Source organism: Ranitomeya variabilis, chromosome 2 (genome assembly GCF_051348905.1).
Source record: "Ranitomeya variabilis isolate aRanVar5 chromosome 2, aRanVar5.hap1, whole genome shotgun sequence".
In the NCBI taxonomy this organism is placed as follows: domain Eukaryota; kingdom Metazoa; phylum Chordata; class Amphibia; order Anura; family Dendrobatidae; genus Ranitomeya; species Ranitomeya variabilis.
Genome location: NC_135233.1, coordinates 376,749,550 through 376,773,396, shown reverse-complemented (window position 1 = coordinate 376,773,396; position 23,847 = coordinate 376,749,550). Strand labels below are relative to the sequence as shown.

General features: G+C 50.0%; 1 protein-coding gene across 4 annotated transcripts in view; it reads left to right on the top strand.

The window, feature by feature from the left end:
- Positions 1–22,932, top strand: part of BAG6 (BAG cochaperone 6) — a 29,778-nt gene extending 6,846 nt beyond the window's left edge. For 2 of the 4 annotated variants that reach the window (XM_077286047.1, XM_077286045.1), the window contains 22 exons: positions 3,207–3,281; positions 3,356–3,489; positions 3,566–3,692; positions 3,786–3,980; positions 4,059–4,320; positions 4,411–4,461; positions 5,253–5,348; positions 5,436–5,578; positions 5,671–5,743; positions 6,028–6,317; positions 6,450–6,726; positions 6,803–6,972; positions 7,166–7,219; positions 8,604–8,706; positions 8,802–8,926; positions 9,223–9,369; positions 9,460–9,516; positions 9,622–9,771; positions 9,893–10,000; positions 10,207–10,353; positions 22,482–22,599; positions 22,741–22,932. In XM_077286047.1, coding sequence (XP_077142162.1) covers positions 3,207–3,281; positions 3,356–3,489; positions 3,566–3,692; positions 3,786–3,980; positions 4,059–4,320; positions 4,411–4,461; positions 5,253–5,348; positions 5,436–5,578; positions 5,671–5,743; positions 6,028–6,317; positions 6,450–6,726; positions 6,803–6,972; positions 7,166–7,219; positions 8,604–8,706; positions 8,802–8,926; positions 9,223–9,369; positions 9,460–9,516; positions 9,622–9,771; positions 9,893–10,000; positions 10,207–10,353; positions 22,482–22,577 — 2,880 coding nt within the window. In that variant the 3' untranslated portion in view covers positions 22,578–22,599; positions 22,741–22,932. Of the gene's footprint in view, positions 1–3,206; positions 3,282–3,355; positions 3,490–3,565; positions 3,693–3,785; positions 3,981–4,058; positions 4,321–4,410; positions 4,462–5,252; positions 5,349–5,435; positions 5,579–5,670; positions 5,744–6,027; positions 6,318–6,449; positions 6,727–6,802; positions 6,973–7,165; positions 7,220–8,603; positions 8,707–8,801; positions 8,927–9,222; positions 9,370–9,459; positions 9,517–9,621; positions 9,772–9,892; positions 10,001–10,206; positions 10,354–22,481 lie in introns of all 4 variants that reach the window. The other 2 variants (XM_077286046.1, XM_077286044.1) reach the window with 1 other exon arrangement.
- The last annotated feature ends 915 nt before the right edge of the window (positions 22,933–23,847 follow it).

Sequence of the window (23,847 nt, the reverse complement as noted above, 5' to 3'; positions counted from 1 at the left end):
AGACAGGGCCCCCCTTCATCCATGTAATCACTCGCTGTAGTATTAAAGGGAGACTCTGCTGTCTGCAAATCCGGGATGTTCTGCGCCCAGGTCTGCGCTTGCTGTCATTGTTTCATGTGGCGGCTGCATGGCTTGTTATGACGCCCCTGTCAGGGTGTCCGTCACATGACCGGGGTGTCATTGCATCTCCTGGATGACTGACAGCCAAGGGCTTGAAAATGCTAAGAAAATTGCTGTAATAAAGTGTAAAAGTCAGTCATTGCAGCTGGAGTTCCCCTTTAATTTCTTCCGATCTCTTCACTGCGGTCCTGTAGTCTGTCGACATCGGGTGGAAACGGGCATTGTGCACGGAGCTCCTCTGACTCGGGACGGTGCACGTCGGGGCTTACAGGCACCGCCAGGCTGCCGTCCATAACAAAACTGATGCTATGGGGAAAAAATGCAACCAATCAGATCCTAATTAGGAGCCGTCCGCTGCCTGGGGCTCGAAGAGGCACTTATTAACCAGAGCAGGGTACAGCCGGGCGCCCTCCTCCCTTGTGCCAATGCTGCATTTAAAGAGGAACTGCACTGACACAACTTTTGGAAAGTTTAGAGAGATGATAGAAGTCTTCCAGTGGAGGTCCTGGTGCCTAGACCCCCGCTGATCGCTATCAGCCCATCACTGCTATCCTCCGAGACTGAAGATGGACTGATAGACTACGTCGTGATCTTGTCTGACTTTTCATTTGCGCGTCACTGGGGGGTCTCTGCCCAAACAGCCCCCCTTCGATTCTCTGTTTCGTAAAGTTGGTGTCTATAATTGAACACTGTCACGGATCCCTGCTCCGTGGTGTCACTCATTCGTCACGTGCCTGCTCTCACACGTGACTTGGGGTGGTGCCTGCAAGGGTTAATCTATCTCCCACTATCAGTCCAGCATTCAACCTCTGTCCTATGCTGTAATGGGAGCATAAATCACACACCGACCCAGGCCACACACCCGCTCATACACGCTGCCACCACTCATCGAACACACGGGCGATGAGTCCCAAAAATAATAATATTAATAAAAATATGTCTATCACTCATAAGGCGCTCACACCTTGGGCTATGGATTCTTTTAGAACATTCAAGGTTCAACTTGTTAAAGTTTTATACTTTAATAACAAAAGGTTCAATGCTTACAATAAGAAAAAGGTATAAAAATATGATAAAAAGACATACAACTTATGCAAAACAGTATCAAAATAAACAGGAGAAACTTACAGAAATTATCTAACTGGTAGTTGCTTTCTGCTCCCTGAGGGTAGGACGAATGTAGATTGGATCACACCAGCTTCTCAGGCTGCCCCCAACATGTGAACACAATTCTCTGTCTGCAGCCTAAATTTATAACTTTGGTCTGGAGGTCAGGTTTCTAGACCGACCCCTCAGGTCAATATCATAACTGCTGCCTGTTTGATTGGGCCACTGCCGCTCCCCCAATGAATACATTATTTCTCTTGCGATACGTGTGAAAAGGTTCTCAGGAATAGATCCCCTCAAGCCACAATTAGCATCTCCCCTCCAAGCGCTAGGGGGTGCCAAATGTTCCCTTTCTTCTTTGCCCTAGCTAGACCTCCTGGTGAGATAGGGAGACACAATTCCTACTCGTCCCAAGGAAGTACCTATTAACACCTAGGTGCGACTTGCCTTCAGGACAGATGTTACATTATCTCTAGTCACACATATAACCCTAGACATAGGTCACTACACACATATAGATATATATACACATATTTCACCACAAACGCTCAGTAGTGTTATGTGCCCTCCACAATGCAAACCAGATATGGAGTAAATCTAGTGTAAAAAAAAAAAAACACCAAATGAGGGGCGGTGGTCAGTAACAGGGGGTGCAGGCCAGATAACATGGCCTCCTGGACCACCTCTTCCTATATTAGACTGCTGTATATCAGGTTACATTGGGCAATCGGCCTCCGCGCGCTGCTGCATTCGAGGTGAGCAGTGACATTGGCTCCACAGATTACCTGACACTCACATAGGTGGTCCTTGAAGGTGTTAGATATGGCGTCACCCCCCAATATGACAGCGAGTAGAGACCTTGGAAGTGGTGTTTGCTCCCCTTCAGTTCTTCCTCATCACAGGAGCAGCGAGGGATGGAGGCTCAGCGCAGTTACTCTGCACAGCTAGGTGGCCAGGAGCGCTGCTCTGCAGGAAACCAGCTGTGAATTGGACCCGGCGCTGAGTCTGAGGCACAGTGACGGTCCTCAAGCTCAGACTCCCAGTGGTGTCCGCCATGAAGACCATGGGGGCCCACTCTTTTGCAGGTTGCACTGTAGTGTGATGATGGCGGGCTGTGAGGTCTCTCGTCTTTGTAGTTTTTGATTCTGCTCTTTCTCCTGAGATGAATTTGTACTTCTTTGGGATGGATTAATTGGCTTTTTTTGGGAAAGGTTTTGCCTAGTAGATTCGGGTCCCCCTGCAGTAGTTTTCTGAGCTCCAGTAGAAATGAATGAAGAGATGGGCGCCAGCACAGACACTCCTCTGCTCCATGATGGCGCGCCATCTCATGAGTGATGGCGGCCTGGGCATCTCCTCACGATGGGACAACCTTTAGTGTTACTGGTATTTGCACGTCAGTCGGTGGCCGGTGCTACTAGCACTTTTTCTAGAATTTGGCCGATGTCCGCCACTTCTCTCCGACAGGCGCAGTTTACCTAGTGACAGTTTTGCCACATAACTTAAAGAGAAGCTTCCTTTACTTAAGGAGGTCTCTTTTCACTTTCTCTGAGACCTTTAGGGGGCTAATCCTCACTGACTGGTGAGAAATGACATCGGGGGTATCCGTCACACATTGGCAGATGTAATCCTTTCTTGGCAGTCAGTACCGGATCTATCCCATACTCTAATCTTTGACGCGGGTTGAAGGTAAGTCTGGTTTGGGTGATGGACCCCCTCTAAGTTTCTGTGGGGTGTGCACTACGCACTTTTCTTGCTGCCATGATCTAACGCGTTTTGTGTTCTCTGGCTTCCTCTCACCTCTTTTTTTTTACGTCTGTCTCTCGCTCCTTTCTTCCATTCTCGCCTCTGACTTCTCCTCCGTGGTCTGCACCACGTGGTCCTCTCCGTTCTCCTCCCCGTCCTGCCCTTATTGCTGCCTCCTCCTGGTAATCCCGCTGTGTCCTTCTGTCTTTCTCCTTCACTTACATCCCACTATACAGAGTGAGCCGCGCGTCCGCCTCGTCCTGGCACAACACATCCTGCAGGATATCCAGTCCATCCTGGATCGTCTGGAGGTGAGTCTGCGGAGATGGCGGCGTGCCCCATGGGAGGAGTAGTCCTATGGTATTTCATGTTACGTGTTTTGCAGCAACCATCGAGTAGCGATCAACCTTCAGAGCCCATGGAGATGTCCGGACCTGAAGGCGAAGCTGCTGTCAGTCGGGACCCACAATCCCAAGCGGTTCCTAATAATGAGGCGCCGGGCGGTGCCGCATCCTCCAGGTACCGGACACCTCTTTCTTACTCCTGTTGCGTCTTCTCTGCATCGTATCCCATAACTCGCCCTCCGTCTCTGCAGTCACCCCACTCCCACTGAGTACGCTGAGGTTCTCCAGTCATTGTCCCGGGCGGAGGAACGTCTTTCCCCCTTCATGGAGCGCTACCGGGAGATCATCAGTAATGCCACAAATGGCGTCTATGAGAATGTAAGATAACCTCATATGAGCCGCCCATAACACCTGACAGCAGACCGCCGCCATGTGTCACTGACTTATAGCGTCTGTCTTTCTGTGCTGCAGGATGACCGGGATCAGTCTCAGAGGATCATTAACCTCGTCGGAGAATGCCTCCGCCTCCTGGGAAATGCTCTTATCGCAGTGTCTGATCTGCGGTGCAATCTGACGGTGGCCGCCCCCCGACACATGCATGTCGTCCGCCCCATTTCACACTACACCGGTCCCATGGTCCTCCAGCAGGCCGCCATTCCCATACAGGTGAGATGCGGCTGACGTACGGTCACAAGCGTCCCTGTGATTGGCATTGGTCTAATTCTCTGTTCATTTTATCCTTAGATAAACGTTGGAACCACAGTCACAATGACGGGCAACGGGGGCAACGGAGCCAATGCTAGCCAAGGCGCCGCTGATCCTTCCCCCACCCCTGCTCCATCCACCAGCACCCCTGAGCAGCCGCAGCCCCAGCGCCAACCATCTAGAGGGGGCACGCCCATCCACACAACTGGGGACTCTCCCGCGACTTCTCCCCTACAGCCCCGTGTAATACGCATCACACACCAGACAATGGAGCCCGTCATGATGATGATGAACATCCCGGGTGAGGCAGCCACACACTTACATTGAGATCCCCCAGGATACAGGGGTTTTTTTGTTTTTTTTTAATGGTGCATTCTGTGATTTGTCTTAGACGCCGGATCTGGTGGATCACCCAACATTCCCCCGACATCAGCAGCTCATGGTAAGATGTGAATGGATTTTTTTTTAATCCATTTTTTGTGTACTTATATTTAAAGGGCATTCCAAAAAGAATAAATGGTCTGGTAGATGGGGCATCCCCCAACCATTCTCCATAAGAAGAAGCTGTAAGGATGCCGCTGTTTCCCCAATATGGTCTATGGAGAATTTAATTTTTTCTTTTCTTTGAGTCATACATGAGAAATAATCACACTTCTAAATGGTCTTCATAAAAAAATGTCCTACCATTTGTTGTAGTTGTAGAGTCTGCGCAGCCCTTGCACATAGCAGGCTGTCCTGCTGATCGTGACTGTCAGCTCTCTGCTCTTCCTTTCTTTTCTCTGTGTCAAGAGACACCAGGAGGGAGGGGAAGAGGTCGTACACAGCAGATAAGAATATAAAAAAAGGTTGTACTCGACCGTTCAGGCTATTAATGAGTCTTCATGAACAGCAGATTGCATCGGCTGTGGATAGGGAGGAAAGCACTCAGCAGTCAGCAGACTGTCATGGTGATTCGCGCACAGATGGTATCTCTGTTCAGGAAGAGAGTAGAGCACCCACATCAGATTCTGCAGGGGAAATCGGTGCAGGAATGAAGCTGTGCTGGCACATGAGAACTTGTGAGAGGAGCAGCTTTCTGGTTAGATCTCAGGGCCAGATTATATACGGGGGGGGGGGGGGGAGTCTGATCCTTGTAAACTGCATATTGGGGGCCTGGAAATGAATGAAGAGTGCAGTACATCAGCCGTATATTACTGATAAACTATTAACATGGCTGTTGCTTTTGTGTTTTAGGTGGCGCAGCGCATCTACACATGCCCGGCCTGCCCCCGGAGTTCATGCAAGCCATTTCCCATCAGATCTCCCAGCAGGCTATGGCTGCCGCTTCAGGTGTGTGCAGGAGTCGGGTGAGGGACCCTTCTCTGATCGTGATTGATGGTCGGTCCTAATGATCGCTTCCCTTTATTTCTCGTACAGGGCAACAGATGCCCGGCTTCCAAGGTCAGCCCCCACGATTTGTTTTCACAAGACCCGCTGCCCCACCTCAGCCTCCCCAAACCGGGACCACCGCCCCACCTGCAGGGACCGCGGGGCAGGCTGGAGCAGGTATCGGGCCAACGGTGAGCTGTCAGATCACTTTACCCTCGTACTCGCCCGTCACCGTAATGGCTGTGGGCTGCAGGACTATAAGGCTCTTTCTTGTCTCTCTCAGACCGTTCCGACCTCCCTGACTCAGATGATCAGTGGTTTGGTGGGCCAGCTCCTCATGCACCCCGTCATTGTAGGTGAGTGTCGTCTCCTGGGTCTCCCGTCTCGTGGCACAGTCTGGTATGGGATGTCCTTTAGGCTTTGTTCACAATTACGTCAGGTTTCCAAAGGACTGTGGCTCTGGTTCAGTCCTTCAGTCCCATTAAGGGTTGTAACCACTGCAGTGTACTGATCGGTGGGGGTCCGGCACTGATAATGTGACCTGTGCTATGGTGTCTCACTGATGTGTGAATCTCACAATATTTCTTCTGATGTGTCCCCCCCTGTCCTCAGCTTTTCACTGGTTCTCTCTCCCTCACAGCTCAGAATGGCAGCACGGCTCCTACCAACACATCCTCGTCCACCACCACATCCGCCTCGACAGCAACCACCACCTCCACCACTTCCACCTTCCCCAGCACTCCGACAGCACCTACCGCGCCATCTTCTCTGCCCCCTACAGGACCAGAGCAACAACTGTCCCAGCTGCTGGGCTCATTACTGGGCACCGCCAGCTCCGGCGTGGCCAACATCGCCATGAGCTCGCCAAGCATCGCGGTGGCGGTTCCCGGGATGCCATCCTTTCTACAAGGAGTCACCGATATATTGCAGGTAGGAGAGAAGGCACTGTAATATTATTGTTGTACCCTCATGCTGGCTTCGCGGAGGGGTGGGAAGAAGACGCTCGCTAACGATCATTCGCCAACAATCATGTCTGACTTCTTCATTGTTACTCCACCGCAGGAAGCACAGAACATCCCAGTGTCCACCAGTCCAATCCCATCATTTACTGCCCCCACAGCTGCTTCCCCATCCCCCTCTCCATCGTCCAGCACTTCACCTCAAGCTGCCGATACCCTCCCCCCTGAGTTCTTCACCAGCGTGGTCCAAGGCGTTCTGTCCTCCATGCTGGGATCCCTGAGCGCCGCAGATCAGAGCGGGACAGAGAGCATCGCGGCCTTCATCCAACGCCTCAGCGGTTCCCACAACATCTTCCAACCAGACTCTGAGGGTCCTGGCGGTGAGCGGCGGCCTCCTATCAAGCGTCTCGTGTGTTCCACGTACGAGTCTCATGCTGATTTTGTTTTTTTCGCCAGGATTTTTTGGGGACCTCCTTTCGCTCATCTGCCATCACTTCTCCTTGGTGGACATGGTGATGTTGTTACACGGACAGTCCCAGCCGCTGCAGAACCTACAACCGCAGCTGCGCTCTTTCTTCCTCCAACAGTATCTCCATCAGGCGGACCCCACCCCACAGAACATCCAGGTGCGAGCCCCAAAAGAGGCGTTTATTGCAGACAGCTCCTTTACAGAGCAGTGTGTTTCTATGGTTACAGATTACAAACGGACCGTTATGTAGTCAGATGCTGCAGTCATGCGATAAAAATTAGAAATTGGTGGCAATGATGGACTTGCCTCTGTATAAAAGAGATGAATGATTATTTTTCTTCTACTTTCAGATGGCGTCACGAAATCTTATTAATGGTCTGGAGGAATACATCCGAGAAAGCTTTGTAAGAGCCTGTATATAGTGTATTTTTTTTGTTTTTGGGTAACGGGGAGAGATCAGACATTTTGATCAGCGGGGGTCTGGGTGCTAAGACCCCCAGTGATCTCTAAAATGAACGGGCAGAAGGGCTGCTGGAGAGAGCAGCATTGGCTTTTGCCTCTTCACTTTAGCAACCAAAATGGGGTCTGTCACGGATCCCACCACTGCCACCAATTGTCACGGATCCCACTCCGTGGTGTCACTAATTTGTCATGTACCCGCTCTCAGCACGTGACTTGGGGGTTGTGCCTGCAAGGGTAAATCTATCTCCCTTTTCTCAGTCCTACATTCAACCTCTGTCCTATGCTGTAATGGGAGCATAAATCACGCACTGACCCAGGACACACACCTGCTCATACACGCTGCCACCACTCACCGAATACACGGGCGATGAGTCCCGGAAATTACAAATACTGTCTACCACTCATACGGATCATACAGTTTAAGGCTATGGATTCTTTTAGAACATTCAAGGTTCAACTTGTTAAAGTTTTATGCTTTAATACAAAAAGGTTCAGTGCTTACAGAAAGAAAAAAGTATAAAAATATGATAATAAAAAGACATACAACTATGTAAAACAGTATAAAATAAACAGGAGAAAACTTACAGAAACTAGCTTTGTAGTCTGCTTTCTGCTCCCTGAGGGGGGTGAATATGGAATTGGTAGAACATATCAGCTTCCCAGGCTGCCCTCACATGTGAACACGATTATATATATATATATATATACAGGCCTAATTTATAGCTTTACTCTGGAGGTCAGATTTCTAGACCAGCCCCTCAAGTTAATTTCATAATTGCTTGTTTTTTATTGGACCACGGCCACTCCCCCAATGAATATATTATTTGCTCTGAGATTCCCTGTGTAAAAGTTCTCAGATAGATGCTGTCAGGCTGTAATTAGCATCTCTCTTCAAAGAGCTAGGAGGTGTGAAATGTTTCCCTTTTTCTTGGTTCCCAGCACGACCCCCTGGTGAGAGTGGAGACCGCAGTCTGCCTTCTCAAGATATGTATGCTGTAAACTTTGTGAGGCCTGCAGATTCAGGACAGATGTTCAACTACTGCTAGTTACACATATGTCACTACACTCATATAGATATATACATATTTCACCACAGGGTCTCACAGCTGAATCCCCAATTATGAGACCTCAACAGTATTGCAATTTACCAAGAGACATAACAGAAGATTACCCTCCATTCTTTACACTGCAGGCCGCACCCTGAGACTAGCACACAAACCAGTTTAAGTTGTGAAACCGCTCACAATGTTTTGCCACCGCTGTAATTTCCTGCAACTTGGGATGGGAGGTCTCTACTAATGTCCCCCTTGTCCTCTATGTACGCAGGCCTTGGCGCCGGTCCGGGAAGATGTGGACATCACAAGGACGAATGTGGAGTTCCTCCAGGAGCAGTTTAACCGAATCACCACCCACATCCTGCACTGCTCAGGTTAGTGACTGTTACATGGGGCGATCGTACCGGTGGACCCCCTCCCCCCCCCCCGAGAGAGATGGACATTTATTCTTCACCTTTTTATCCTGCAGGCCCTACATTCGGGCAGCGTCTGCTGGAGATGTGCAATCAGTCCCTGTTTGAGTGGCTCACCCTGAATTTGTACTGTCTGAGGGGGGATCAGAACGCCCTCACTTCCGTCATCAACGAGAGGATTGTAAGCCGCCTGCTCCATGTTCTCCGACCTACTGACCCCAATAGGAGGAGAAGCTAGCTACTTCCTCCCCTGCCGACGGCGCCATTTTTTTTTTTCTCCTTGAAATAATAAAGCATCTTTATTATCTGTAAATGAGGGTGAAGGCTCCTCTGTCAGTCTGAACGATCACGAAGAAGGCGACCTCCTTCTAATGCTGAAATCGAAGTCTAGCTCCTCTGTACTTCTCAATTCTGCCTTCACCCTCGGACGATCTCCTCTTCTTCCTCTTATGTTTCTTTTTCTCTCCTCATTTTCAGCGGCGTCTGTCCTTGGACGTGTCTCCTGCGTTGGTGTCATGGGTGACGTCTGTCCTGTCCCTGCGACTCCAGGTTCTGCTGGGCCAGATGCCTGTAACTGAAGCCGAGGTGCAGAGACACGTGCGCAGAACCGTGGACGCTCCCCCGGTGAGATAGGCGCAGGTTACAGGCTTGTATTTTCTTGTATTAGTTACTTAGACTTTTCTTACGTTGTCTCCTGCCCGTCTTCTCCATCAGGTCTCTGAAGCCGCATCGCAGGAGCAGCCGATGGAGACGTCCCCTGCCGACGCTCAGGTACAACCCTTGTGTGAATGTGGTGCCCCCGTATACAGAACAACCCTCACTGCCTGCAGGTTCATCTACAACCCAATGCCTGACGTCACTGTCTCTGTCCCGCAGCCGTGCGCCTCCTCTCCGGCTCCAGCCACCACAGTGGAAGAAGCCATCTTCCTGCCGACCCAGAGTTCAGCTCCCGCTCTGTGCCCAGACTCGGAGATTCCTCCCCAAGAAGAGGCAGGATCTGAGCCTTGGGCTGCAGCCGTGCCTCCAGTGAGTGTTACCCGTCCGCCACCTTTAACCTTTCCTGCCTGCGTCTATCTAGTGAGTCGGATCTGGGCTCCATGCTTCATTCCTAGTCTTTTATTCTGCTCTTCTCTTCCCCCAACCCAAGGAATGGGTCCCTGTTATCAGACAAGACATACAGAGCCAAAGGAAGATCAAGCCGCAGCCTTCTCTGAGTGACGCATACCTGAGCGGGATGCCAGCGAAGCGACGAAAAGTGAGTGACCAAGAGAGTAAAGCCTACAGACGGTGCATGCACATTACATAAGTACTGACACTCCAGTGAGAGCTATGCCAACGATATGACAGTGCTACTAATGTGCATAGTATGGCGGTAATAGCCACCCTGTCCTGCATCCTGTGACACTATATATACATGTGTGGACCTATTAACCACTGATGTGCTTGTCGCCTTATTTCTAGACTATGCAGGGTGAGGGGCCTCACCTCTCGCTTTCAGATGCTGTAAATCGAGCTATGAGATATACAGGCGCTAAACCCGAAACCAGTACCGAGAGTCTGCGGAGGGAGCTGGATAACAGCGAGGTACAAGTGCGGTATAGAGAGCAGGTAAGGACAGAGTCGCGTCATATATTTAGGACCCCGTTAATTTCTGCAGAATTTGGGGGCAAAACTTTTGTGCAACTTCTTGATTGCAAAAAAAAAGTTACCACCTTTTGGTATTTTTTTATTTTTTTTTTACTCTGTCGCCTCATTGGGGGACACAGGACCATGGGTGTTATGCTGCTGTCCACTAGGAGGCGACACTATGCATAATCTGAAAAAGATTAACTGTGGCTCCTTCTCTGCAGTATACACCCCTGGACGGCATCAGCCTTCTCCAGTTTTTGCTTAGTGTCGCATAGGAGGCACACCTAAGATTTTTTCTTTTACTCCGTTTTTTCCGACGGATTACAGATGAAGAAAAGTGGGTCTCCTGCGAGACTCCCGGCATGGCTCCTTCCTCGGCCCCCTATTGCGGGGTGCCCGGTTGAAGTAGAGATGGCTATTCCCCATGTTGCTCCTTCCCCAGTCCCTCGGGAGCTGGTTCGAAGTCGAGACCCCCCCTCCTTCCCCAATTCCTTTTGGTTTCTGGGTTGAGGTCGAGGCGAGGATAAAGGCCCCTGAAGGTGACATCAGCACCCTCCCTAATCCCCCTCTGGGGGTATTAGGTTGAGACGCCTCAGGTAGGACCTGTACAGGCAGCATTCTACAGCTCCCAGCAATGTGCCAGCACACTACGCCTGCATCCAGGGACCCCAGCCCAGCTCACCCCCCTCACCGGGCCCCCCTTCCGCTTATAGCCCCACCGCTATCCTGCCTTTAAATCCGGGGGGGGGTCTGGTTCAGATCCGACCCCTCCCGGACTTTCGCGCCGGGCCTGGAGCCCTTCTGGGCATCAGGCATCTAATTTAGGCCCCGGCTTCGGCCTAGCTGAAGCCACCGTCTCCTCTCCACCCCCCGGCCCGCCCCCCGGATGACAAATATGACACTCTACAGTGTCATAGAGGGGGAGGATCGAGACAGAAAGGGCGCGTTTTTACACAGCTTTGCCGCCTTTTTCTCAGCTGTCCGCCCCTTTCTCCCCCTGCCTCTTCTCCTCGGCGGCCATTTCTACTGCAGCAAGGATTAACCCTGCATCTCCCGGTCAGCAGGACGAGGACCAGGCCAGCCAGTCTCTGGGGGGCACAGGACTGTGGATCTTCGGCGCTGGACCTAGGGGAAAACTGGTGGGGAAAGATCACAGCTGGGTTGTTTTACTCGGCTGTGAATCCATGTTACCTATAAGGCTCCCCTATAGGTTTCTCTGCATAGCTACCCCTGTAACGTCCTCTGCATAGCAGCCCTTCCGCACTCTGTGCACTATGCCGGGCTCAAGGTCCAAGAGAACCAGGCAGGACTGCTATTATGCATTCTGCACAGCCTGCAGGACTGCTCTCCCCAGTGGCAGTATCTACTTACACTGCCAGGACTGCACTCAGGCTACTGTGTCAGAGCCCCAAGAGGCCCCTACCAATGCTTCGGTGTCTAATGCCACACCGGAATGGGTCGCTCAGATGTCGCAATCTATGACGCAGTCTATAGATAACCTAACCTCCACATTGCTTCAGGCTCTGCAGAGTCATGCCTCGGCTATGACCATTACCTAGCAAAGGGAGAGCTTGGCTCAGGGACAGGACAACCCTGGCACATCCACGTCTAAGTCAGGACGCAAGCGGACCCACAGTCCATCTACGTCATCCCATAGCACTCGGTCATCCCCTTCTAGGGAGAGACAACGTAGTTCCAGGTCAGCTAGACCGTCCCCTTCCAGGGACAGACAACGCAGATCTCCGCAATCCCCGACCAGAGAAGGCCTCCCCAGCTCACCCAGCAGGGGACGCCTCAGTGATGCACAGGATTCGGAAGGCATCTGTGACTCCGACTCAGACAAGGAAACGGAGGGGTCCCTGATCCCAATCCCCCCTAGCAATACTGCGCTAGTTGAGTACTTAATCTCTTCCATCCATCGAATGCTGGACATTTCTGATCTGCCACCAGAGGCCCCAGAACACAAGATTTCCTTTGAAGGACCTCTGAAGCCGCCTAAGGTTTTCTCTAACCACCCAGAGTTTAAGGCGATCCTTAAAAAGCAGTTCTCACAGCCTGAGAAAAAATTCGCTAATCGCAAATATCTGGAGGCGAGGTACCCCTTCCCGCAGAAGGATACCAAGGAGTGGACAGACCCACCCGAAGTGGACCCCCCCAGTCTCTAGACTAGCAGCACAGACCCTCCTTTCACTGCCAGATAGCTCAACCCTCAGGGATGCAGCAGACCGGCAGGTAGAACGCATGGCTCGTTCAATTTTCGAGGCCGCAGGGGCATCCCTGGCTCCCGCGTTCGCTTCAGTTTGGGCTGCCAAAAATTTACAAGCTCTCCAAGCATCCGCTCCTGAGCTGTCAGACCAAGCGGTTCAAATAGCAGTCGTAGCAGATTACATGCTTCATGCAGCTCTGGATTCAGCAAGGGGTGTAGCGGGGATAGCATCAAACGCCATCACAATTCGGCGTATCCTCTGGCTGCGGGAATGGAAAGCCGACGCAGCCTCAAAGAAGTCCCTCACGCACCTCCCCTACCTCAGTGGGCGTCTTTTCGGTGAACAGTTGGACACGATGATATCCAACGCCACCGGGGGAAAGAGTACCTCTCTTCCCCAACTGAAACCTAAACGCACTTACAAGAAGCGTAACCAAACTCGATTCGGATCCCTTCGGAATTCTTCGGGCTGGTCCGTCTCGCGTCCAGCACAAAATCGTAACCGTTCCCCACGCAGGGCCAACTCACGATCAACGCCAAGGCCGGACAAGACCTGGCAGTCAAAAGCAGCCCAGTCTAAACCTAGAGGAGGAAAATCTCAGACTTTCTCCTCATCATGACTCACGGACCCCAGAAGACACCACACCCGTAGGCCGGCCGACTTTTGCTCTTTCATCAAGTCTGGCTGCCTATTACAGAAGACAGGTGGGTCAGGGAACGAGTGTCTTCCAGATACAATATAGAGTTCACCTCCAGACCGATTCTTCCTCTCTGTCCCCTCAAAACCACCAGCCAAGGCTCGTGCCTTCCAGAAAGCGGTCTCCTCGCTTTTTCAAGCAGGAGTCATAGTACCAGTCCCCATGGCCGAGCACTTCCGAGGGTTCTACTCCAATCTATTCGTAGTTCCCAAGAAAGGAGGCAGCGTGCGGCCCATACTGGACCTAAAACAACTCAAATACGTACGGGTCCGTCACTTCCGCATGGAGTCCCTTCGGTCCATCATTGCGTCCATGGAGAAGGGAGAATATCTCGCCTCCATAGACATACAGGACGCATACCTGCATATACCGATTGCACCTGCTCATCAGAGATTTCTCAGGTTTGCAATCGACCAGGACCACTACCAGTTCGTGGCTCTCCCGTTTAGACTCGCCACGGCTTCCAGAGTGTTTACCAAAGTCATGGCAGCTGCCATGGACGTCCTGCACTCCAGAGGCATAGTAGTCGTTCCATACTTGGACGATCTACTCATCAAGGCTCCCACCTTCAAGGACTGCGAGCTCAGCGTCTCAATCACAATCGACACTCTGAGTCGCATGGGTTGGTTAGTCAACCTGCAAAAGTCATCACCAACCCCGAGTCAGTCTCTGACCTTCCTGGGAATGCTATTCAACACCTCCAGGGGTCTAGTGCTCCTTCCCAAGGACAAGGCACTTGGCTCTCCATCTAGGAGTTTGCACCCTCCTCCGCAAACCCCCTCGATCTCTCCGGTTTGCCATGAGTCCTCGGCAGGATGGGGGCAGCAATAGAAGCCGTCCCATTTGCCCAGTTTCGTCTCAGGCCTCTCCAACTAGCCATCCTCAAGTCCTGGAACAAGAACCCTTTCTCTCTCGACAGGGAGTTCCGGCTAATGTGGTCAACCAAGAGGTCCCTGCACTGGTGGCTCAAGCCAACCTCGCTAGCAAAGGGGAAATCCTTTCTCACAGGTCATTGGAAAGTTCTGACCACCGATGCGAGCCTGACGGGTTGGGGTGCATTGCACCTACACCACAGAGCAAGTGTTCCCCAGTGGAAGCGGCCATGCCCATCAACATCCTGGAAATTCGTGCCATCCTCCTGGCATTTAGGGCCTTTCATCACTTACTGGCAGCCTCTCACATCAGAATACAGTCAGACAATGCCACGGCTGTGGCATATGTGAATCACCAAGGGGGGACCCGCAGTACCCAGGCGATGCGAGAAGTGTCACATATCCTCCACTGGGCGAAGGACACGGGGTCGGTTCTCTCGGCGGTCCACATTCCAGGTGTGGACAACTGGGAAGCAGACTACCTCAGCCGACAAGAAATAGACTCTGGAGAGTGGTCTCTCCATCCCGAAATTTTTCGCCAGATCTGCCATCGCTGGGGGACCCCGGATGTGGACCTAATGGCATCCCAGTTCAATGCCAAGGTCTCCAACTTCATGGCCAGAACACACGATCCGCGGTCGCTCGGAGCAGACTCTCTGGTTCAGGACTGGACCCAGTTCCAGCTTCTGTACATTTTTCCACCTCTCCCCCTGATATCCAGAGTGGTGAGGAAGATCAAACAAGAGGGAGTTCCAACCATCCTAATTGCAGCGGACTGGCCCAGACGTACATGGTACGCCGACATCGTACAACTTACAGCAGACGCCCCCTGGCGTCTCCCCGACCGCCATGATCTTCTATCACAAGGCCCGTTCTACCACCAGAACTCAGGGGCTCTCAATTTGACGGCGTGGCCCCTGAGACCTGGGTTCTAACCCAGGCAGGGCTCTCGCTGGACGTCATTGGAACCATGATCAGGGCACAGAAGCCAGCCTCTGCCAAGATTTATTAACGTACCTGGAAAGCTTTCTTTACCTGGTGCGAATCTCATGGCCAGACCCCACTCCCTTATTCCCTACCCAAAGTACTTGGTTTTCTCCAGTCGGGTCTGGAGGCCAGGCTGTCATTAGGCTCGCTTAAGAGCCAGGTTTCAGCCCTCTCAGTGCTTTTTCAAAGGCGCATTGCTACCAAGCCGCAAGTAAGGACTTTTCTTCGGGGGGTTTCCCGATTGGTTCCCCCCTACAGACGACCACTAGAAACGTGGGACCTCAACCTGGTCCTGACAGCATTGCAGGAACCACCCTTCGAACCCCTTAAGGAGGTCCCGCTCCGCCTTCTCTCCCAGAAGGTGGTTTCCTGGTGACAATCACCTCGCTACGCAGGGTGTCTGAACTGACAGCACTCTCCTGCAGACGGCCCTTCATGGCCTTTCACCAGGACAAGATAGTTCTTCGTACGGTCCCATCCTTCCTTCCGAAGGTTGTGTCCAACTTCCACCTCAATGAGGAAATTTCACTACCATCCCTTTGTCCGGTCCTGGTTCATAGAGTGGAGAAGGCTCTGCATACGCTTGACCTCGTCAGGGCATTGCGTATATACGTGTCTAGGACTGCATCCTTCCGGAGGTCTGATTCTCTTTTCCTTCTTCCGGAAGGAGGCCACAAGGGTCTACCAGCTTCCAAAGCTACCCTTGCCAGGTGGATCAAATCCACCATACAAGAGGCCTACCGCCTTAAGAATTCTCCTCTTCCAGCCGGTATTACGGCACACTCTACACGGGCGGTAGGGGCCTCCTGGGCCATTCGGCACCAGGCTTCGGCACAACAAGTGTGTAAGGCGGCCACTTGGACTAGCCTACACACGTTTACTAAACACTACAGGGTTCATACCCAGTCCTCAGCGGACGCGAGCCTGGGTAGATGTGTTCTGCAGGCAGCGGTGCCCTAAGTATAGAGGCCTGTCTGCACAATATTCGTCCATTGGTTCCCACCCAGGGACTGCTTTAGGAAGTCCCATGGTCCTGTGTCCCCCAATGAGGCGACAGAGTAAAGGAGATTTTTGTGTACTCACCGTAGAATCTTTCTCTTAGCCTCTAATTTGGGGACACAGCTCCCACCCTGTTGCCCTTTCCGGGCAGTTGTATCTGTTGAGTTCTCATATTGTTTTCTTGAGCTCGTTCATAGTTGCTTTCTTACAGGCATAATTATGTTATTCATGTTACGTTCCTCCTACTGCTTTTGCACAAAACTGGAGAAGGCTGATGCCTTCCAGGGGTGTATACTGCAGAGGAGGAGCCACAGTTAATCTTTTTCAGATTATGCATAGTGTCGCCTCCTAGTGGACAGCAGCATAACACCCATGGTCCTGTGTCCCCCAATTAGAAGCTAAGAGAAAGAGATTTTACGGTGATTACACAAAAATCTCCTTTTTTTATTCTTGTCCCAGCCAACTTTCATCTTATTAACCCCTTCATGACCTTGCCGTTTTTTGCAATTCTGACCAGTGTCCCTTTATGAGGTAATAACTCAGGAACGCTTCAACGGATCCTAGCGATTCTGAGATTGTTTTTTCGTGACATATTGGGCTTCATGTTAGTGGTAAATTTAGGTCGATAATTTCTGAGTTTATTTGTGAAAAAAACGGAAATTTGGCAAAAATTTTGAAAATTTCGCAATTTTCACATTTTGAATTTTTATTCTGTTAAACCAGAGAGTTATGTGACACAAAATAGTTAATAAATAACATTTCCCACATGTCTACTTTACATCAGCACAATTTTGGAAACAAATTTTTTTTTTGCTAGGAAGTTATAAGGGTTAAAATTTGACCAGTGATTTCTCATTTTTACAACAAAATTTACAAAACCATTTTTTTTAGGGATCACCTCACATTTGAAGTCAGTTTGAGGGTTCTATATGGCTGAAAATACCCAAAAGTGACACCATTCTAAAAACTGCACCCCTCAAGGTGCTCAAAACCACATTCAAGAAGTTTATTAACCCTTCAGGTGTTTCACAGCAGCAGAAGCAACATGGAAGTAAAAAATGAACATTTAACTTTTTAGTCACAAAAATGATATTTTAGCAAAAATTTTTTTATTTTCCCAAGGGTAAAAGGAGAAACTGGACCACGGACGTTGTTGTCCAATTTGTCCTGAGTACGCTGATACCTCATATGTGGGGGTAAACCACTGTTTGGGCGCACGGCAGGGCTCGGAAGGGAAGGAGCGCCATTTGACTTTTTCAATGAAAAATTGGCTCCAATCTTTAGCGGACACCATGTCGCGTTTGGAGAGCTCCCGTGTGCCTAAACATTGGAGCTCCCCCACAAGTGACCCCATTTTGGAAACTAGACCCCCCAAGGAACTTATCTAGAAGCATAGTGAGCACTTTAAACCCCCAGGTGCTTCACAAATTGATCCGTAAAAATGAAAAAGTACTTTTTTTTCACGAAAAAATTATTTTAGCCTCAATTTTTTCATTTTCACATGGGCAACAGGATAAAATGGATCCTAAATTTTGTTGGGCAATTTCTCCTGAGTACACCAATACCTCACATGTGGGGGTAAACCACTGTTTGGGCACATGGTAAGGCTCGGAAGGGAAGGAGCGCCATTTGACTTTTTGAATGAAAAATTATCTCCATCGTTAGCGGACACCATGTCGCGTTTGGAAAGCCCCTGTGTGCCTAAACATTGGAGCTCCTCCACAAGTGACCCCATTTTGGAAAGTAGACCCCCCAAGGAACTCATCTAGAGGCATAGTGAGCACTTTAAACCCCCAGGTGCTTCACAAATTGATCCGCAAAAATGAAAAAGTACTTTTTTTTCACACAAAATTTCTTTTAGCCTCAATTCTTTCATTTTCACATGGGCAACAGGATAAAATGGATCCTAAAATTTGTTGGGCAATTTCTCCTGAGTATGCCGATACCTCATATGTGGGGGTAAACCACTGTTTGGGTGCACGGCAAGGCTCGGAAGGGGAGGCGTGCCATTTGACTTTTTGAATGGAAAATTAGCTCCAATCGTTAGCGGACACCATGTCGCGTTTGGAGAGCCCCTGTGTGCCTAAACATTGGAGCTCCCCTACAAGTGACCCCATTTTGGAAACTAGACCCCCCAAGGAACTTATCTAGATGCATAGTAAACACTTATAACCCCCAGGTGCTTCACAGAAGTTTATAACGCAGAGCCGTGAAAATAAAAAAATAATTTTTCTTTCCTCAAAAATGATTTTTAGCCCAGAATTTTTTATTTTCCCAAGGGTAATAGGAGAAATTGGACCCCAAATGTTGTTGTCCAGTTTGTCCTGAGTACGATGATACCCCATATGTGGGGGTAAACCACTGTTTGGGCGCACGGCAGGGCTCGGAAGGGAAGGCACGCCATTTGGCTTTTTGAATCGAAAATTAGCTCCAATCATTAGCGGACACCATGTCGCGTTTGGAGAGCCCCTGTGTGCCTAAACATTGGAGCTCCCGCACAAGTGACCCCATTTTGGAAACTAGACCTCCCAAGGAACTAATCTAGATGTGTGGTGAGCACTTTGAACCCCCAAGTGCTTCACAGAAGTTTATAACGCAGAGCCATGAAAATAAAAAATAATTTTTCTTTTCTCAAAAATGATTTTTTAGCCCACAATTTTTTATTTTCCCAAGGATAATAGGAGAAATTGGACCCCAAAAGTTGTTGTCCAGTTTCTCCTGAGTACGCTGATACCCCATATGTGGGGGTAAACCACTGTTTTGGCACACGTCGGGGTTCGGAAGGGAAGTAGTGACGTTTTGAAATGCAGACTTTGATGGAATGCTCTGCGGGCATCAGGTTGCGTTTGCAGAGCCCCTGATGTGCCTAAACAGTAGGAACTCCCCACAAGTGACTCCATTTTGGAAACTAGACCCCCAAGGGAACTTATCTAGATGTGTGGTGAGCACTTTGAACCCCCAAGTGCTTCACAGAAGTTTATAACGCAGAGCCGTGAAAATAATAAATGTGTTTCCTTTCCTCAAAAATATTTTTTTAGCCCAGAATTTTTTATTTTTGCAAGAGTAACAGGAGAAATTGGACCCCAAAAGTTGTTGTCCAGTTTCTCCTGAGTACGCTGATACCCCATATGTGGGGGTAAACCACTGTTTGGGTACATGCCGGGGCTCGGAAGGGAAGTAGTGACGTTTTGGAATGCAGACTTTGATGGAATGGTCTGCGGGCATCATGTTACGTTTGCAGAGCCCCTGATATGCCTAAACAGTAGAAACCCCCCACAAGTGACCCCATTTTGGAAACTAGACCCCCCAAGGAACTTATCTAGATGTGTGGTGAGCACGTTCAACCCCCAAGTGCTTCACAGAAGTTTACAACGCAGAGCCGTGAAAATAAAAAATCATTTTTCTTTCCTCAAAAAAGATGTTTTAGCAAGCAATTTTTTATTTTCACAAGGGTAACAGGAGAATTTGGACCCCAATATTTGTTGCCCAGTTTGTTGTGAGTACGCTGATACCCCATATGTGGGGGTAAACCACTGTTTGGGCACACGTCAGGGCTCGGAAGGGAAGTAGTGACATTTGAAATGCAGACTTTGATGGAATGGTCTGCGGGCGTCACATTGCATTTGCAGAGCCCCTGATGTGCCTAAACAGTAGAAACACCCCACAAGTGACCCCATTTTGGAAACTAGACCCCCGAAGGAACTTATCTAGATGTGTGGTGAGCACTTTCAACCCCCAAGTGCTTCACAGAAGTTTATAACGCAGAGCCGTGAAAATAAAAAATAATTGTTCTTTCCTCAAAAATTATGTTTTAGCAAGTAATTTTTTATTTTTGCAAGGGTAACAGGAGAAATTGGACCCCAACAGTTGTTGCCCAGTTTGTCCTGAGTACGCTGGTACCCCAAATGTGGGGGTAAACCACTGTTTGGGCGCACGTCGGGGCTTGGAAGGGCGGGAGCACCATTTGACTTTTTGAACGCAAGATTGGCTGGAATCAATGGTGGCGCCATGTTGCGTTTGGAGACCTCTGATGTGCCTAAAACAGTGGAAACCCCTCAATTCTAACTTCAACACTTACCCCAACACACCCCTAATCCTAATCCCAACTGTAGCCATAACCCTAATCACAACCCTAACCCCAACACACCCCTAACCACAACCCTAACCGCAACACAACCGTAACCCTAATTCCAACCCTAATCCTAACCCTAATCCCAACCGTAACCCTAATCCCAACCCTAACCACAACTGTAACCCCAACACACCCCTAACCCTATCCGTAACCCTAACCACAAGCCTATTCTTAACCCTATTTCCAACCCTAGCCCTAATTCCAACCCTAACCCTAAGGGTATGTGCCCACGTTGCGGATTCGTGTGAGATTTTTCCGCACGATTTTTGAAAAATCTGCAGGTAAAAGGCACTGCGTTTTGCCTGCGGATTTACAGCAGATTTCCAGTGTTTTTTTGTGCGGATTTCACCTGCGGATTCCTATTGAGGAACAGGTGTAAACCGCTGCGGAATCCGCACAAAGAATTGACATGCTGCGGAAAATACAATGCAGCGTTTCTGCACGGAATTTTCCGCACCATGGGCACAGCAGATTTGGTTTTCCTTAGGTGTACATGGTACTGTAAACCTGATGGAAAACTGCTTCGAATTCGCAGCGGCCAATCCGCTGCAGATCCGCGGCCAATCCGCTGCCAATCCGCTGCGGATCCGCGGCCAATCCGCTGCCGATCCGCGGCGGATCCGCTGCAGATCCGCGGCCAATCCGCTGCGGATCCGCGGCCAATCCGCTGCAGATCCGCGGCCAATCTGCTGCGGATCCGCTGCCGATCCGCTGCGGATCCGCGGCCGATCCGCTGCGGATCCGCGGCCAATCCGCTGCCGATCCGCTGCGGATCCACTGCGGATCCGCTGCGGATCCACTGCGGATCCGCGGCCGATCCGCTGCGGATCCGCGGCCGATCCGCTGCAGATCCGCTGCGGATCCGCTGCGATCCGCGGCCGATCCGCTGCGGATCCGCGGCCGATCCGCTGCGGATCCGCGGCCGATCCGCTCTGTGTGCACATGCCATAACCCTACCCCTAACCCTAACCCTACCCGTAACCCTAACCCTACCCCTAACCCTACCCCTAGTTCTAACCCTAACCCTAGTGGTAAAAGAAAAAAAAATATTTTCTTTATTTTATTATTGTCCCTACCTATGGGGGTGATAAAGGGGGGGGGTTTATTTATTATTTTTTTATTTTGATCGCTGTGGTAGAACCTACCACAGCGATCAAAATGTACCTGTAACGAATCTGCCAGCCTGCAGATTCGGCGGGCGTACTGAGCATGCGCCCGCCATTTTCCAAGATGGCGGCGCCCAGCGAGGAGACGGCCGGACACCGGGAGGATCGGTAAGTATGAGGGGGTGGTGGGGGGGTGGATCGGAGCACAGGGGGGGGGATCGGAGGACGGGGGGAGCGGACAGGAGCACGGGGGAGCGGACAGGAGCACGGGGGAGCGAACAGGGGGACGGAGGGGGGTACCTGACAGAACGGACGACTGGGGAGGAGATCGGGGGCGGTGGGGGGGGCCAGTACATGATTTCCAGCCATGGCAGATGCTATTGCAGCATCGGCCATGGCTGGATTGCAATATTTCACCATTTTCATAGGTGAAATATTGCAAATTGCTCTGATTGGCTGTTGAAAGTGCAACAGCCAATCAGAGCGATCGTAGCCACGTGGGGGCAAAGCCACCCCCCCTAGGCTGAAGTACAACTCCCCCTCTCCCTGCAGATCGGGTAAAATAGGAATTAACCCTTTCACCCGATCTGCAGGGATGCGATCATTCCATGACGCCGCATAGGCGTCATGGGTCGGGAAGGGGTTAAAGAAGTGGTTCCCTTTCAGAAAATGTCTTTATCGGCTGCATTTTGGTAAAACATAAGCCGCACTTTACTTTCCCCTCCCCCCGGGTCCACTGTCCAGTCTCCGGAAACTGTTGCTGCTCCCGGCATCTGGCATTTGCTGACTTCGGGAACAGCAATGAAGACTTGCGTTTGAACCTGGGGAAGGTGAGAACAGCTCAATTTTATGGTTTAACAAACTGCAGCTAGGGACTAACTATCTGCAAGAGTGGACAACCCCGTGCAAAACCCCTGTCGTAATGATTCGGGGCTTTTCTGGCAGAAATTCTGCTTCACATGTTGAATAAATTTGTGGCGAAGAGAATGCACAGAGGAACATGGACGCTGACGGCTTTGTACAACTTATGCCATAAATGAGCATCCTATCCTTGCACACGGCGCCGGAATTTCCTTGCATAACGCTGACATTTTGCTTTTCTTTTAGTTTTGTCAAGACATCCAGAAAATCCTTCAAGAGAATGAGTCCTACAGTCCCCAGAGATTCCCCAATACACAGAGAGCCTTTCCAGGAGACCCCTAGACCCCAGCACCCCCACTTCAATGTGAGCCTGTGACCCCCCTCACACTGTGTATGTGATGTCTGTCCTCTGTGTACCCCTCCTCTATTGTATATGGCTTCTATGACTCCTCTCTGGTGGTATCTCCTAGAGAAGTCTACGTTTTCACTGTGTTCCCCCATTAAGGTCATTGCAATGGACGCTGCTGTGCCGCAGGAGTCGGGACCCCCCGGAGCTTACTGCGTTGTCTGCTAATGAAGGGGATGAATCATGAATGTTCTCACTAAAAATCTAATTTTTAACTGGCCCTTTAAATCATGAAATGCTCAGTTCTGTCCAGAATTATGAAAGCTTCAATAAAAGTCTTAGACCAACGGCTGCAATGTGTGAAACGCGTCCCTCGCTGCAGACATAAACCCTTCCGACCTGAGCTGCTCGGCCGCTCGCACTCACTTTATTATTTTGTGGCATTTATGTCCTGGGCGTGATGGAATCTTATTAGATAAAATAAAAAAATGAAAAGCTTTTTGGGTTTAATATTGTATTTTCTTCTTATAGTGAAATATGTATTTGTAGGCGATATACAGTATGACCGGCAGTAAATTAGCATCTGGTTTTAGGCTGCAGCTCTTCACAAAGGTCATAACCTATGCTATCTTGAGCAAAGGTAGCTTTGCTGGTCGCAGTTTCTCAGACCCCAGGGTGTCTTCGTAAGAACCCACAGAATTGGAACCATTTCACACCTCTGATGCCTTTTGAAGGGAGACACCAAATAGAACCTTGTTTCAGCCTGACAATTTCTATTTACTAAGGGAAAGAAAGGCAAAGACAAAGAACATTTAGAAAAATAATGTATTCATTGGGAAAGTAGCCATGGTCCAGTCATAAACCAGGAATTAGAATATTAACATGAAAGGTTGGTCTAGAAATCTGATCTCCAAGCTGAGACTATAAATGGGGCCTGACACAACAAAGTTGTTCACAGATTGAGGGCAGCCAAGCTGATGTGATCCATTTCCATATTCCCTCCCTCGGGAAACAGAATAACGGACTGCAAAGTTTAGATATTTCTGTAAGTTTATCCCTTTTATTTTTATAACTGTTTTGCATATTTGTATGTCACATCTTATTTCCATATTTAATCCTTTTATTGTAAGCACTGTATCTTTTTCTTTTAAAGCTTAAAACTTTATTAAGTTTGAACCTTGTATACTCTAAAAGAATCCAATTCCTTAGTGTGTGACCCTGTTGATTGGCAGACAGCATTAGTAGTATTTCCGGGACTCATCGCCC